The sequence below is a fragment of the Dasypus novemcinctus genome, chromosome 21 (genome assembly GCF_030445035.2).
Source record: "Dasypus novemcinctus isolate mDasNov1 chromosome 21, mDasNov1.1.hap2, whole genome shotgun sequence".
NCBI lineage: Eukaryota > Metazoa > Chordata > Mammalia > Cingulata > Dasypodidae > Dasypus > Dasypus novemcinctus.
Window position 1 is genome coordinate 79,499,314 of NC_080693.1, and position 15,247 is coordinate 79,514,560.

At 44.2% G+C, this 15,247-nt stretch overlaps 1 protein-coding gene, 1 long non-coding RNA gene and 2 other non-coding genes across 4 annotated transcripts; 1 reads left to right on the forward strand and 3 right to left on the reverse strand.

The window, feature by feature from the left end:
- Positions 1–80: 80 nt before the first annotated feature.
- On the reverse strand, positions 81–153 carry TRNAR-CCU (transfer RNA arginine (anticodon CCU)). Its single transcript has one exon. It is a non-coding gene; the product is annotated as a tRNA-Arg (tRNA).
- Positions 154–215: 62 nt separating this feature from the next.
- On the forward strand, positions 216–5,714 carry LOC131275093 (uncharacterized). The gene is made up of 2 exons (XR_009182535.1): positions 216–1,096; positions 1,371–5,714. It is a non-coding gene; the product is annotated as an uncharacterized lncRNA (long non-coding RNA).
- TRNAR-UCG (transfer RNA arginine (anticodon UCG)) lies at positions 534–606 on the reverse strand. The gene has a single exon. It is a non-coding gene; the product is annotated as a tRNA-Arg (tRNA).
- Positions 5,715–9,868: 4,154 nt separating the features above from the next.
- ATP5PD (ATP synthase peripheral stalk subunit d) lies at positions 9,869–15,100 on the reverse strand. The gene is made up of 6 exons (XM_004463832.4): positions 15,023–15,100; positions 13,392–13,522; positions 13,048–13,144; positions 11,990–12,061; positions 10,226–10,288; positions 9,869–10,072 (listed from the first exon to the last, which is right to left on the reverse strand). The coding sequence occupies exons 2-6, from the start codon at positions 13,511–13,513 to the stop codon at positions 9,941–9,943; spliced, it is 486 nt and encodes a 161-aa protein (XP_004463889.1). The 5' UTR covers positions 13,514–13,522; positions 15,023–15,100; the 3' UTR covers positions 9,869–9,940.
- Between the last annotated feature and the right edge of the window lie 147 nt (positions 15,101–15,247).

A 15,247-nucleotide genomic window follows, 5' to 3' on the forward strand; every position in this document is an offset into this window, starting at 1 on the left:
GGGAAGACAGAGGTAAAACGTGGAGGTGGGACAAGGTTACCCAGGACTAAAACTATGGAAGAAAAACGCCCCTGCGGGCTCACCCCAGGTGGGACTCGAACCCACAATCCCTGGCTTAGGAGGCCAGTGCCTTATCCATTAGGCCACTGGGGCGCCGTAAAGAACGCGGGCCACGTGGTTCAAGATAGCGCGCGCGCAGAGCCGCACGTGCCCAAAGGCGGAGCCCGGCCCGCGCGGACTCGGCGCAAGGAAGGCGCGCTCTTCCGGCAGCGAGTCCTCCCCAGCTATGCGAAAAGCGCAGGCGCAGGGCGAAGTGACGGGACCGCCCTCGGCAGGAACCAAAGAGCGCCCGGGGGCCGCGCGTGGAGGCGGTTGAGCGGCGGCGACAGGGGCGCAAACGGGAAGGCTGCCCGAAAGGATAGTGCAGGGCTGCCGGTGCCGGCAAAACGGGGCGCCTGGGCAGAGCGGACCCTCAGAGGAGCCAGGGCAGGTTTGTAGGGACCCACGGCCGCAGGCACACGTCCAAAAGGAACCGACCACGAAGGGACTCGAACCCTCAATCTTCTGATCCGAAGTCAGACGCCTTATCCGTTAGGCCACGCGGTCGCGTTGCTTACCCGCGCCAGGTGCCGCCTCTCGGAGGTGGCGGCGCGGGCCAGTCGCCGGAGCGGGACGGGAGTGGGCTCTGGTGTGGAGTGTCAGGGATGGACGGGAGCCGGAGGCGCCGGCCGAGGCCACTGTCGGGGACTTGTGACGCGCGAGCGCCGCAGAGGCGCGGGGCCTCGTGACCAAGGCGCTTGAGTTCCATCAGGAGGTGGGCGCTGCCCTGGAGGCGGCGGCACAGCGGCACTGCAGCCGCCTCCCAGTGGACTCTTTTGTTGGAGTCACGGCGAGGCCCCCGGATGCCCCCCAAGCCGCGGCTGGCGGCTCCCGGGGCCGCAGCACCGGGTCTCTCTTCTAGTTTGCACCCCACAGGCGCCGGCAGGTCTCCGCGCCGCCACGCACGGCCCTGACGTCACGATGCGGCCGCTCCGTGCCACGGTCCTAGAGCCTTGTGATTGGGCCTCGGCCGCTTGTGATTTCAATGGCCTCACGGGTAAGGCACTGGCCTTTTAAGCCAGGGGTTGTGGGTTCGAGTCCCATCTTGACTGGGTTGGTGGTGTGTTTGTAATGGCGTGTGCTTTGTACCACCCACGAGACCTATAGCAGATTACATTTTCCCATCTCTCTTTCTGTGTAATGGCTTTAGCTGCGTTTTGTGGATGTCGCGCTTGCCATTTATTTGCCTTTTCTTCTTGATGAAACTGACTACATTTTAAAATACATATATATTTATTTTTTTTTTTTTAAAAACCCATTACTCTTTGAAGGGGCAACCAACATGAAAGCAGGGGCCGCGGTCCTTGTGCCCCTCCCGGAGGTGATCTCCAGAAGCAGCTCAACCTCCAAGCACGCCCCTCGGAGACTGCTCTGGAAGCTGCACATCCGCGTGCACAGGACACCTAGCGCGCCGTCAGACAGTCGCTATGAAGTTACCAAATCAAAAGCAGGCGACCCCACACCAGTCTCTTCTCAGCAGTCAGGATGTTGTACCTGGCGCGGTGGGTGGCCGCAGGAAGGGCGCTTCTGGGAGCCGGCAGTGTGTGTCATCCGAATAGATGTGTGTTCCCTTTGGGAAAATTCAGAGAGCTGTGCATTTAAGATTTGTGCACTTTGCTGTAGGCATATGTATATAGCCAGGGACTTTTTTCCCCCTAAACTTGAAGTTCCTAGCTTTTTGGTGGCTTCCGATGGGGGCGTTTTGAGTTGAATATTTCATGTTAGTGCAACATTTTGGGGATACTAGGTATAGTTTCATCAAATTTTCATAAGCCCTTGACTCAAAAAAATTTCAAGACAACTGATTCCTTGTATCTTTAAAAAAGAAACAACAACAAAAAAACCCCAGAAGAGTGGAATCCTCCCTTCTTCTCTCCAGAGTGACACTGGATGCTTTCAGTTCTCTTTACATCAAACTAGTCCCCAAGTTTCATGGATGCTACTTTTAAGGTCCCTGTGGCTACTGAGCCCCCCACTGGCCCGGCCCACTAGAACCACTGCTCCTGTGCCAGGTTTCGGCCGCAGTTCTTCCACAAACCTTCCTGCAGGCGCGTCTCCCTGGAGCTTCCATTTAGTGAGTGCATAGCAAAGAAGGAAACTAAAAGGATCATGTCAAAATAAAGTGGGGGGAAAGGGGACTATTGGTTGAGTAGTGGGTCACTCTGAGGAGGGAGACATTTAGTCCAGCCCTGAATTGTGGGAAGGGGCTGATTACATAAAAAGATCACATTGAAAAGAAGATGCTTCCGTAGAAAACAGCCGAAGTAGGATGGCTGCCTTCAGAGCACTTCTTAAATGTCTTGGGCTACACACTACCTACTTCCTACAGAAGTTGTGAGGAATAAATGAGTTAATATTTATGTGAAGTGCTTAGAACAATGCCTGGAACCTGGTATGTGTGCTCCAAGTGTAATCATCATTATCATTTACTAATACACTAGTTTGCCCCGTTATTCAAGATTAAGGTGTGATCGATACTCTTGCAACTAGAACTGAGCCCCTGAAGGCTCATATTTTATCTTACAGTTGTTATTCATTCACAATAAATTCACATTAAACTTCTAAATGGCAGGTACAGGGCTAGACCCTTGGGGAATATAAATATGAGCAGTTACGGTGCTTGCCCTCAAGAAGGAAACTTCTAGAATCATTTAGATCTTTCTAACCTAATAGGCGCAGGCCTAGCAAATGCCTGATGGAGTGGGTGGGGGGAGAGGTGCTGTTAGTAATTTGCTAAGACTCTCATGGAGGAGGGCAGAGCACCAAGGGAGTCCCTGAGAGCTTTCCAGGCTGAGGTAAGGCAATGGCATTTGGTCTCTGGGTGGGCAGTGGAAAGCCACAATAGAGTTTTAAGCAAAGTAAAATGATCAAATTTGCATTTTGAAAAGATCCCCTTAGCAGCAATGTGGAGAATGGATTGAAGGTGGGCCAGAGTAGAGGGAGGGAGTCCATTTAGGGAGACTAATAGTTCAGGCAGGAAATTACCAAGGCCTGAATAGAGGCAAGAGCGGTGGCGCTGGAGAAGAGGAAAGTCAAAACAGAAGTTCTGGAAGTGGAGCCTTCCAGACCAGGATTCCCAGGGGATGGTGGCGCCGTACCCCGAGTCAGATGGGGAGGGGAGAAGCTCTGGGCAGGTTCTCTCAAGTTGGAGATAACTGCAGGGTCAAGAGTCTTGGTATTTTTCCCCAAATCTATCAATGTTTTCATAGTTCCTAGTTTATGCTTTGGAAAATAAACTTAGAAAAATATATCCATCTGAAGACTATATATTCACTTAAATGGTTTTTTTTTTTTACATTTGAATCTGTAACTGGAGTTATTTTTATTTTAGCATAAAGTAAAGATCTGCTTTTATTGTTTTTCAAATATATAAAGGCTTACAGAGTGCATTATTCCCCATGATTCAAAATGCTACTTGGATTATATAGCAAATATTTTTATGCATATAGTTAGTACTTATATGCTCTGGACTATTTCTGAGCATTCTAGTCTGTTTCATTTAATTATTTTTTAGTTTTTTATGATGCTTAGTATATGACAGTACTAATTTACCTCCCAATTTATTATTTTTTTCAGTATTTCCTTGACTTTTTTCGTCTTCTGACTTTTCTATAATCAAAATACATTGCATAAAAGGTTTTAAAATTGTTAATGCCATAATTTAATGCCATGAATTTGCTTATTGTTTTGATATGAAATGTTCATGTTATTTTTATTTTCCAAGCATTCTATAATTACAGATTTGATTTTTCATTGATCCAAGGTTTAGGAGAGGGAGTATCAGTTTCTAAGTGCCTAAGGTTTTTTTTGTTGTTTTTTTTTAAGATTTATTTATTTATTTCTCTCCCCTTCCCCTCCCTCCACAGTTATCTGCTCTCTGTGTCCATTCGCTCCATGTTCTTCTGTGTTTGCTTTTATTCTTGTCAGTGGCACAGGAATCTGTGTCTCTTTTTGTTGCGTCATCTTGCTGCGTCAGCTCTCTGTTGTGTGCAGCACCACTCCTGGGCAGGCTGAACATTCTTTCACACTGGGTAGCTGTCCTTATGGGGTGCACTCCTTGTGCGTGGGGCTCCCCTACACGGGGGACACCCCTGCATGGCAGGGCACTCCTTGCGCACATCAGCATTGCACGTGGGCCAGCTCCACATGGGTCCAGGGGTCCTGGGTTTGAACCCTGACCTCCCATGTGGTAAGCTGATGCTCTATCTGTTGAGCCAAGTCCACTTTCCCTAGGTTTTTGTATTGTTTGTTTTATTGCTATTTATACGTTAGGAATTAATTATTGGTTTTAGGTAATAATTGCACTGGGATCAACCAATATGGACTTATTTATTTTTTTAATTTGAAGCTTAAATACTGTCAATTTCCATAGCTATTTTGTTTGTATGGTACAGAGTTTAATATATAGGCTATTAAATTAGCTTTTTTATTTCAGTCTGCTAGTTTCACTTGCTTTACATGCTTAATATATCAAAGACAATTGCTAGACTTGTTTCTAGCAATTTCTCCTTGGCTTAAATTATTTTTGGCTTTATATATTTTTATGCTATTTCTTCAATACATAAAGTTTCCAGTCATTACTTCTTTAATATGAATGGTTCCCTTTATTATTTAAGAATTAAATGTGACCCATTTCATGGTTTTTTTATCTTGAGTTCAATTTTGCTAGTGATATAACTACATAATTTTTGTCCATCCTTTATAATGTTTTTAATGAAAATTTTCAACATAACCAAACATAGAGAATAGTAAGTGAACCCTCCTATAACCATCACCTAGATTTATTATCAAGATTGTCACACTTGCTCCATCAACTCTTTTTATTTTAAGGGTTTTTGTCCTGCGCTGACTTATCCACTACGCACAGTAGGCACAGTCCCCAGGGCCCACAATACTTTTAGGGGCTCCTGAAATGTTTTCATTTCTTTTAAAATCAGAAGAAAAAAATGAATATAATCCATATAATCTGGATTATATTTGTCTTCATACCAACACAGTTGTAAACTATAATGTTTGGTGTTTTTTTTAATGAAGGAAGGGAGCGACAAAGACAAAAACGTTTAGGGCCCACAAAAGTCATTATGCAGCCTTGGCTATATCCCTGGCTCCTAGAATAATGCCTGGTATTTAGTAGGTGCTCAATAAAAACAAACTAACAAACAAAAAACTAATGAATTAATGAATGCTCCTTCTGCCCCGCAGCCCTTGAAAATAGCAAGTGACTTTAATTCCTTTCTTCTTCCCTGAACTAATCAGTCTAACACTCCCCTAGTTCCTTTATTCTACTGGAGCTGGAAGGAGCTTCAACCAAGAACCAGTTCAAACTTCTCATATTAGAGATGGGAAAACCAAGGCCCTGCCCCTAAATGTGCTTCAACACCCACTGGAAGTTAAGAGTAAGAACGATCTTGAAGTGTGACAAAGAAGGGAACATCCAGCAGCATGATGGTTGTAAGTTCCAGTCTTTGAAGTAGGTAGACCTATGTTTGAACCACAGCTCTGCCATGTGCTGTACAGCTTGTGCAGGTATCCAGGAAAAGTTTGAGTTTGTCTGAAAGGCATTTAGCATAGTACTTGGAACATAGAGTGCTCATTAAATGACAGTTGAAGACAAAGTGTGGACCATCTTTTGTCCGCATGATTTTGGAATAGGGGATTTTGGAGAGTAGAGTGGGAGTACTGTATTGGATGGCAATGGTTTATAACTTTTTGGGGGGATTCCAGGAGGAATGGGCAGCCAGCCAGGCCCTCTTCGGTCTCCCCATCATGTTCCCTCCCAGCACAGTACCTAAGAAGAGAACCTGGACAAATTCGATGCTTAATTTTTTTAGTTAATATATAAAGAGATAGCTCTAATTCTAAAGATCATAGACCATAAACCTTTACCTTGAGAGCGCAAACCCTAAAGTCAGACATCCAGCCCCACAAAAGCAAACTTCAGTCCCCAAAATTGACCTCGGCTCCTAAAATAAAGGCCTCTAGACCCCCATACCCTCAGCCCCTCCACTTGTGATCCCAACCCTAAGACTTAGATAGCACATGTGAGCAATACATTGAGACCCCAGGCCCTAAAACGGAAACCCCATTCTCAATGTGGGGATTCCAAGCTTTCAAAGTCCCAAACTATGACCTCAGAGCCTAAATCTCATATCCCATAGTCTATATTGAGATTCTAGACTCTGAATCTATACTGAGGCCTCAATATTCCAAAAGCAGACCCCAGATCCCCAAAACAATATTCCAGAACTCAAAACAAAGATTTCCCATCCCAAAATAAGTAACTCCAGATACCTACACTCAAGCTTCCAGTCACTAAAACCAAGACCTTCAGATTCCAAAACGAGCTATCCTCAAACACAAATCCTGAAACCCCGGATCCCAAGCAGAGCCTTCAGTATCTCAAACGCTTAACCTGGATCCAAAATCTAGGTCCAGCTTCAAACCCAAATTTCAGTTCTCCTGCCCCGGTCCTGCCTTGTACGTGACTCTGCATCCGGGTCACACCAGCCTTCCTGACCCTAAAACCCCCAGAGGGGGTTCCAAGAGAACCCCAGGCTCCCCTCGAGCTGGCTATGACCGGGAAAGTTCCCCCACTGCCCCACGGCCCTCAGCCTTCAGCACCCGCCTCAAGATGTGCAAAATGGCGCAACGCCCCCGTCAGGTTTCACCAGGCACACACTCAGGAGCGCGTGGCCAGGGTCTCGTGCTGGTCCCAGGGCAGAGTGCTAGCCCCAGGCCTCGGCTGCCACATTCCCTCTGCGTGTGGAGTGGGCGGGCGGCCTCTCCATCAACTCCTTTTAGCTTTTCTTTTTATCTTCTAAAGTTTTTTTTAAAGCAAATTCCAGCCATCACATAACTTCATCCATGTTTATCTGTATTCCTCTCGATATTACAGACATTTTTTTCCTTTCAAAACCACCATGCCATTCTGTCTCACAAAATTGACAGTACTTCTTTAGGATGCTTGAATCTGGTCCAATACCTCCAATTGTCTCTAAGATATCTTTTTAAAGTTGATTGGTGCAAATCAGGATCCAACAAGGCCCACACACAGCATTTGGGTGTTGGGTCTCTTAAGCCTTTTTTCATCTAGATTTGCCTACCCTCCTCCCCTTTCCCCCATACCATTGCCTTACTGAAAAACAAGATCAGTTTACCTGCAAAATGTCAACGTTTTGGATTTATCTCTTTATTTCTTTATGGTGTCGTACAACTTGCTCCTCTTTCCCAGATAGTTGCTCTAACCTAAAACCTTGATTAAACCCTGTTCAACTTTTCAGCAAAAACACCTTCGTGTGGTGCTGTGTATTTAATATAGTGTATTAGAAAGCACATAATGTCTGCTTGGTCCCATTGTATGGCTTCAGGAAGTAACAGCCCGATCCATCCATTGCCAAATTCTCCATCAGCCTTTCATCCATTGCCATTCTTTTTCTGAATAAACTATTTCATTAGGGGTTACAAAATGGTGAGTTTGCTCATGTTATTTTTCGTTCCACATTTACTAGCTGAAACACTTTGTAAAGAACTTTCCCTCATCAGTCTCATCAACCAGGGTGTTATCTTGAAATAGTTGTTTAAGAGTAAGGAGCTGGTACCTTCAGTACATCCAACTAATCCTTAATTTTTATCCTTTTTGAATATATATATTTTTTAATTTTTTAAAGGGTAGAATTTGTAGTTGGATGTTGGGTTGACTCAACCTGCAATTTTCCTGTAAGAGGGGTGTTGACCAATTCATAATTATAATTATGATTAGTTCTGTATTTATGCTATTTTTGTTTTTTGCTTATTTCTAACTTTTGCTGCATAGGATTTCTTTTCTCCCTCCCTCTAGTGATTTGCAAAGCATGATCCTATTTTACTAGAGATTACTTTTATTTTTTTTGTGTGTAAAATTAACAAATGCTCAATGCAAAAATTCCTAATCCAGGAGGTTGTATAGAATAAGTACCCCCAATCCACTCAAATGCCTTTGATCGTGAGCATGTTTTCAGTTGCTCACTGTTGTTTATTATAGCAAATCTTCAAAGGTTCTCAAATTCTCAGGACTCCATTACAAAACTTTCATAGAACTCAAACTGGTTCGTTCCTTGCACAACATGGGTTCAAACCATGTTCCCAAAGCAAAGTGAATGGATTTTTCCCAGATTCTCCATGTTTTTGCATGGATGTTGTCTAAATCCTCTTATTTCCAGCTGAATGGCTGGGTGCCAGTTCAATGATTCCGCAGCCTGGCAGGGAGATGGGAAGGAAGAGTGCTACCCATTTTTCTCTTTTGTGCACAAAAAGCCTTCTGGCACAGCTCTCATTAGTATCTCAGATTATGTTATGACTAAATTAGCTCTAAGTGGCACACACCTAACCTCTGCCCCTACAAATTATGGGTTATGGCATCCAGGGTCTCCTGATTACATCCTTTAAAATTACATTGCTTGCTTTGTTTTTTCCTTCATTTTCATTAGAAAGGTAGGATTTCAAAAAAGCATAGAGATTCCATATACCACCCTATTATTAACACCTTGCATTAGAGTAGCACATTTGTTACAATTCATTAAAGAACATTTTTACCATTGTACTATTAACTATAGCCCACCATTTAGAATAGGTTCAGTTTATACTGTACAGCCCTAAGTTGGTGTTTTTAATTTTCATTCTAGTAACATATATACAACCTAAAATTTCCCCGTTTAACCACATTCAAATATATAATTCAGTGCTAACGATGTACAGTGTTGTGCTACCATCACAACTGTCCATTACCAAAACTTTTCCAACCCAAACAGAAACTTTGTATAATTTATATACTGCTTTCCTGAGAATCGTCAGCCATTATTGTTTTTCTCCAAAAAAGCCCATCTGCAGCATTTAATAGAGAAGTCCCAGTTTCTGGCCTGTGCTTGCTACCTTTCTCTATGTACATTCTTCCTATGGGATTTAAGCCATCTCAAGTCAGATGCATTGCTTAGATCATTTTCTAACCTAGAAATGTCCCAGATTATCTCATTTAATTCTCATTACAATCCTGATGTTTGTAAATGAGAAAATTAAAGTTCCAAGAGAGTAAACAAGTAGTCTAAAATCAGTAATTAAATAAATCACGGGATTAAGTGGTAAGCATATCAAGTCCAGGTTCTCTGAGTACAAGGGCAACAGAATTCTTTTCACTGCCTCCCCTTCCTTTAAGACATCTGTATTCCTGGAATTGCTCAGTTCTATTATTTATAGCATATAGTTTAGTAAAAATTTTTTTAATGAAGCAATGGAGTTAATTTTCTACATTGAAATACAAAGCTGTTATAGACTTTAACTTTGTAACAAAGTTTCCTCTTATATTACTTTTATGTTCAAAACTGGAGCACAAAAAAGCAAATCCCTGCTGCTCCTCACCTGCTCCTTACCCGCTGTTACACTTGCAATTCGGACCATCTGTTCCTGTGATTACTAATGGACAAGGAGAGGGGAGCACTCCCTAGGAAACAGCCCTTTGAAAGCATTGAAGTTCAAGGGCATCAGTAAATAATGATCCCTCTTTACCATATCCCAATGCAATACACGAGCATAGGTCCTACTGTTATTGGTTAAGATTTCAGCAGCTCCGGGAGCTCAGTAATTGGCTCCTACATGTTCTGATCAACTAGACAACTAGACTAGCACATACTTTTGGGCTCACCTTTCCATTTCAACAACAACAAAAGACTACTTCCAGTGACTTCACTGTGGAGAGGTTTAATATCCCAACCGCAAAGAAAAAGCAGACACACATAGCTCTCTATTATTATTCTTATTTTTAATGCCCAGTTTGTAATGAGAGGGCCAGAGAATCCTCCTAGACTCAATTTTATAAATTTTCAATAGGCTGATGAGGCCAATAGGGATACTTTGTCTTGTCTAATTTGGTTTCAGGGAAGGCTTCATTCAAGTCCTCAATGGTCATCTGATCAAATGGAATTATGTTCCTCATCTTCTCCAGCTGGAAAGAGGGGAAATGTATTTAGTTAAGGTAAATGGGTCACAGAAATATAAAACAAGAATCCAAAGCAGGCAGATTTTACCCAATAGGTGAAAGATCTGTGACCATGAGAAAGATAAAACTTATCTTTCAAAGGCCATGGCTCATACTTACCAGTTTCTCATATTCCTCAATCCTGGCTTTCGAGAGATTCAAAAACTCAGCACAACTTTTCACCTTTAAGAGAATGGAGAAATTCTATCTGAAACCAAGTTGTGCTGACCTGGCGCCCAAGGTGTGAGGAATCCCAGGGACCTGTTTTCTTTTCTCATGGCTCTACAGAAATAATGGGCCCTGACCAGTGGGGAGAGCGTGGTTTTGGAGGAAAACCACAGCTTCTCCTAACAGCTTACAATGAAGCCCAAACAGGAAAACCCGCATATAATGGCAGAAGCAGGCTTCTCCAACAAAGTGACTGGTCCAGGCAACCTAGAAAATGTGTTTCGTGGGGGCCAGTCACTCTAAGACCAGCCTTCTTTCTTTTTAAAGATTTGTTTTTTATTCCACCCCCCCGCCCCTAAGTTGTCTGCTCTTTGTCCATTTGCTGTGTGTTCTTGTGTGTCAGCCTCAATCCTTATCAGCGGCACAAGGAATCTGTGTCTCTTTTTGTTGCGTGATCTTGCTGTGTCAGCTCTCTGTGTGTGCGGAACCATTCCTGGGCAGGCTGTGCTTTCTTTCGCGCAGGGCGGCTCTCCTTACGGGGTGCACTCCCTGTGCGGGGGGCTCCCCTATGCGGGGGACACCCCTCGCGCATCAGCACTGCACATGGGCCAGCTCCACACGGGTCAAGGAGGCCCGGGGTTTGAACCGCAGACCTCCCATGTGGTAGGCAGATGCCCTATCCATTGAGCCAAGTCTGTTTCCCAAGACCAGCCTTTGTAGGGTCAGAACGAGCCCCTTGACCACTTCACTAGATTTCTTTTTTTTTTTTTTTTTAAAGATTTATTTATTTATTTATTTTCCCCCCCTCCCCTGGTTGTCTGTTCTTGGTGTCTATTTGCTGCGTCTTGTTTCTTTGTCCGCTTCTGTTGTCGTCAGCGGCACGGGAAGTGTGGGCGGTGCCATTCCTGGGCAGGCTGCTCTTTCTTTTCACGCTGGGCGGCTCTCCTTACGGGGCGCACTCCTTGCGCGTGGGGCTCCCTTACGCGGGGGACACCCTTGCGTGGCACGGCACTCCTTGCGCGCATCAGCGCTGCACATGGCCAGCTCCACACGGGTCAAGGAGGCCCGGGGTTTGAACCGCGGACCTCCCATATGGTAGACGGACGCCCTAACCACTGGGCCAAAGTCCGTTTCCCTAGATTTCTTTTTGCTGTAGCTAATTGGGCTCCAACGTTTGGCCTTCAGTACTTTCAAGCCAGTAGTTAGGTATTTGAATGCTATCTTGGATAATTTTTCCATACAATTTCAACTCAATTCCAACAGTTTTGTTGAGGTAGAAGTGACATACAGTAAAATGCACATATTTAAACAGTACCATGTGACAGATTTTGAAGGTGTATACACCTGTGAAACCATCATCACAATCAAGGCAGTTTAGCTATCTATATCTGTCACTATTCCCTCCCTCCAATCTAACCAGATTTACTTTTTAAAAAAATTTACTTTCTGGCACTGCAGATTAGTTACATTTTATTAGAGATTTTTTATAAATGGCATCAGATGGTTATATAGCCTTTTTTTTTTTACTGGTATTTTTTACTCAGCATAATGGTTTTGAGATTCAGTCATGTTCTTGGGCTTGTTTTTAATTCACTTCTTTCTATTGCTGTCAACTTAATTTTCTATTTAATTCACTCCAAATTACCTAGCTGCTAAGAAATACAGGGCTGCAGGATTAAGAGAATTTGGGAATAAATATGAGCATAAACTACTTACATCTTCTTTCTCTTCAGCATCCACCAAGGCAGTATATTTATCCACTGGCACAGGAACCTTCAGGGCATTAAACTACAAACACAGGGACAGTGAGTGGTCACTAATATATCCAGGGGCCCAAAGACAAGGCTCAAAACCACTAATCTTTACAGATAATATAAAAACACATTCTCCATCCCAAGAAGAAACCAGTTACATCTAGGGTGTTATAATGGAACTATTAGACTAGGAATGGAGCTAATAGGAGAGCCCTGTCATGAACAAACTGTGGATCCTGAACAATTTTTTATTACCATGAGGTTCAGTTTCTTCATCTGAAAATGATAATTGGTCTTGACCTCAAGTGTAACCTTTTAGAAGCCTGCCTTTCAAATTTCTCTATTAAATGAAACTATGGAGGACTAACTAGTGGAAGTAATGTCTGCATAAAGGAGAGGGAGATGGCCTCCTTAGAGGAATGCTTAGTGTTAGGGACCCAGCACTTAGCAGAGTGCCAGCACAAGATCCTCAATAAGTGTCTGTCAAATGAATAAACAATTGAACACTGGATCCTGAGGTTTACCTCAGTATCACAGGAGGATAAGTAGAAGAAAAAGTATAGCTATAAGAAACTGTAAAAAGACAAAGCAGAGGAGCATATGAGAATCCCCTATATTTTTTATGTAGCATCTATGTAATTTAAAGCATTAGAAAAAAAATTTTTTTAAGTATTAAAAAAAAAAAGACAAAGCAGAGAAAGGTGGAAAGCAGTAAAACGTCAAGAAGAAACTCAGAAAAAGGCAGGCAGTTTGCAATACTTGACAGCCTTCCAGCTCTCTGATGAAGGCTATACTGTATCATTTCTTTGGATAAGAAACCTGATGAATGACCAAACCCTGAAATCTCTGCATTTATTTCCCATTCAAACCTAACACTCCAAGACCTTTGGCCACACTCATCTTTCCTTGGGCTCTCAAGTGCTCATTCCAAGCTGTCATCCTGCATATGTAATTATTACCTTCCTACGCCCCACTCAAGGCCCATGACAGGATCACTGCTTTAGTTGTCTGAAGTCTCACCTTCTTCTCAAAGTCATCCACCAAGCCAGCCTTGGCCACATTGGCCTTGTAGTAAGCCCAGTCAATAGCTGGGGGCTTCTCAGGTAGAGTAGCCAACCTGCTCACAAGGAAAAGCAAAAATCAGGATTGTTCCACAAGCAATTTCTGTTTCTAATTCCTATGGCCTGGTGCTGTCATCACACTTTTCTCTAGAGATCACAGAAATGCAAAATAACATTTGGAAAATGCATGGGTGTCTTTTATACTTTGTCAGAAGAACATCAGAAATTTGCATGAAATTCCAAAACACTGTTGTTTCCAGATTCAGTGGCAAGTGAGAGGTTCCCTCTCAGGAAGGTACTGACCTGGTAGTGAGGGTCTCACTCCAAGACTTTAGAGCACTAGCAATGGTCTTTTGGTTCCGGGGTGTGACCTCCCCAAAAGCTACCCAATCGATGGCTTTTAGTGCAAGTTTTCGCCCAGCCATCTTGGGATCCTGGAAAATAAAACAGGTTAGAGCAAAACAAAGAGCTCTTGGAGAGAATTCTCTAAAAGGCATCTTAGAAACATGTGAGTCTTTAAGAAATAGGTTAGTTTTCTCTGAATTTGGGTTACTAAATAAGAAAAGATAATTTAGCTTTTCAAATTCAAAGTGTACAACCTGGCATATAAATACATTCTCTCATCTTAGACTGTCTTCCCTCTATTCCCCAACTCCTTCCTATCCTTAAAAGCCCAGCTCTCTGGTTTTTCCTCCATGTATCTGGAAATATTGCTAAAATAACACTCATGTTCTGTATAAAAGTTAACAATTTAAATACATATCCAACCATATTTTGTTTTGTTTGCTGATTCTCCGGTGCACAGAACCTGGCACATTCCTAAGTTTCAACAAGGCTTAAATAGAACAGACTCTGGGCCACAACTTCTTCCTCTGGAAAATGAGGACACCATCAACCCAGCTTACCCCAGAAAGCTGTTAAAAAGTAGCCAATGACACTGTGCACATCAACTTGCTCTACAGTTTCACACAAACTTAAAGGGTCTCTCCAACCCTCCCTATCCACCTGCACCTTTTTATTCATGTCTGTTATCCCCTAGCACATGCCCTGCATTTCAATGAGTATTCAATACATATGTGAACATAAAAGAAGAAGAAAAGTGGTCACAGCCCTTTTTTTAGCCAAGACAATATGGGAAAATAGTCAACTTAAAGTAAATAAGATCAGGGTCTGACATTCGGAGAAAGATCGCCATGTCAAATATCAAAGGTCTTTACAAACTATGGCGCGATGGCAAGAAGTCTTCTTCAGGATCTTAAAAAGAAACTTGTCAAACACCTGCTCCTTGCTGTCTTTCCTTTTCAGGGTATCTTGTTTCTTGTGGTGGAGGTGAGGGGTTAAGGGAGTTGACTGGTGACTTACAGAGGCCAGAAATCAAGCGCTCTTACAGAGATTTTCCCTAGCACCACTAGAATGTAGGCTTCATGAATAAAAGAGGTTTTGCCGTTCTACCCTCTGAATTCCCAGCGCCTGCAACAGGTCACGGCACACAGGAAGTGCCCAAAGAATATGTGTTAAATGGGTAAAAGAACGTTGTACCTGCGAAGCCCTGACACTCCACCCGCTCAAATCCTGGAACCCTAAAGGAGAGACCACAGCCCTTCAGCCTGCCGGGCGTCCCTCAGCCAGTTAACTACTATCCCCGCGTAATGTCAAAACTGGCCCAGAGACGCCCGCAGCGCTATGCAGCGGCCTAAGTGAGAAAAGGTTGGTGGAAGCGCCTAAACCTGAGGCGGCAGGCCACCGCCGGGCCCCTCCGAGCTCGCACGAGGGGGAGGGGAAGGGAGGGCGGAGCAAAGCGGCGACCGCCACACCCGGGCTCTCGGTCAGCAGAGCAGCCGGAGGACCCGGCGTCCGCGGCAGGGGTGAGACAAGAGCCTTGGAGACAGGAGAGCAGAGGAAGGCTGGAATGCAACACCCTAAACTGCACTCACCTTCACCGACCCCCGCGCCCCACCGTCCTAGCAGCAAGTAACGGAAGTGGGTCACCGGAAACCCTCCCCTCAGCCAATCGCAAAGCCGAAAGGGCGTGTCTTACGGCGCAGATAAGCCAACGGGAATCGGGGGCTCGTTCCGGAGGTCCCGCCTCCGAGGGCGGGCCCAGCGCCCTCCCCGCCCTGGTCTCCGGGCTCTGGTTGGGGGCGCTCGCGTCCCTCTCC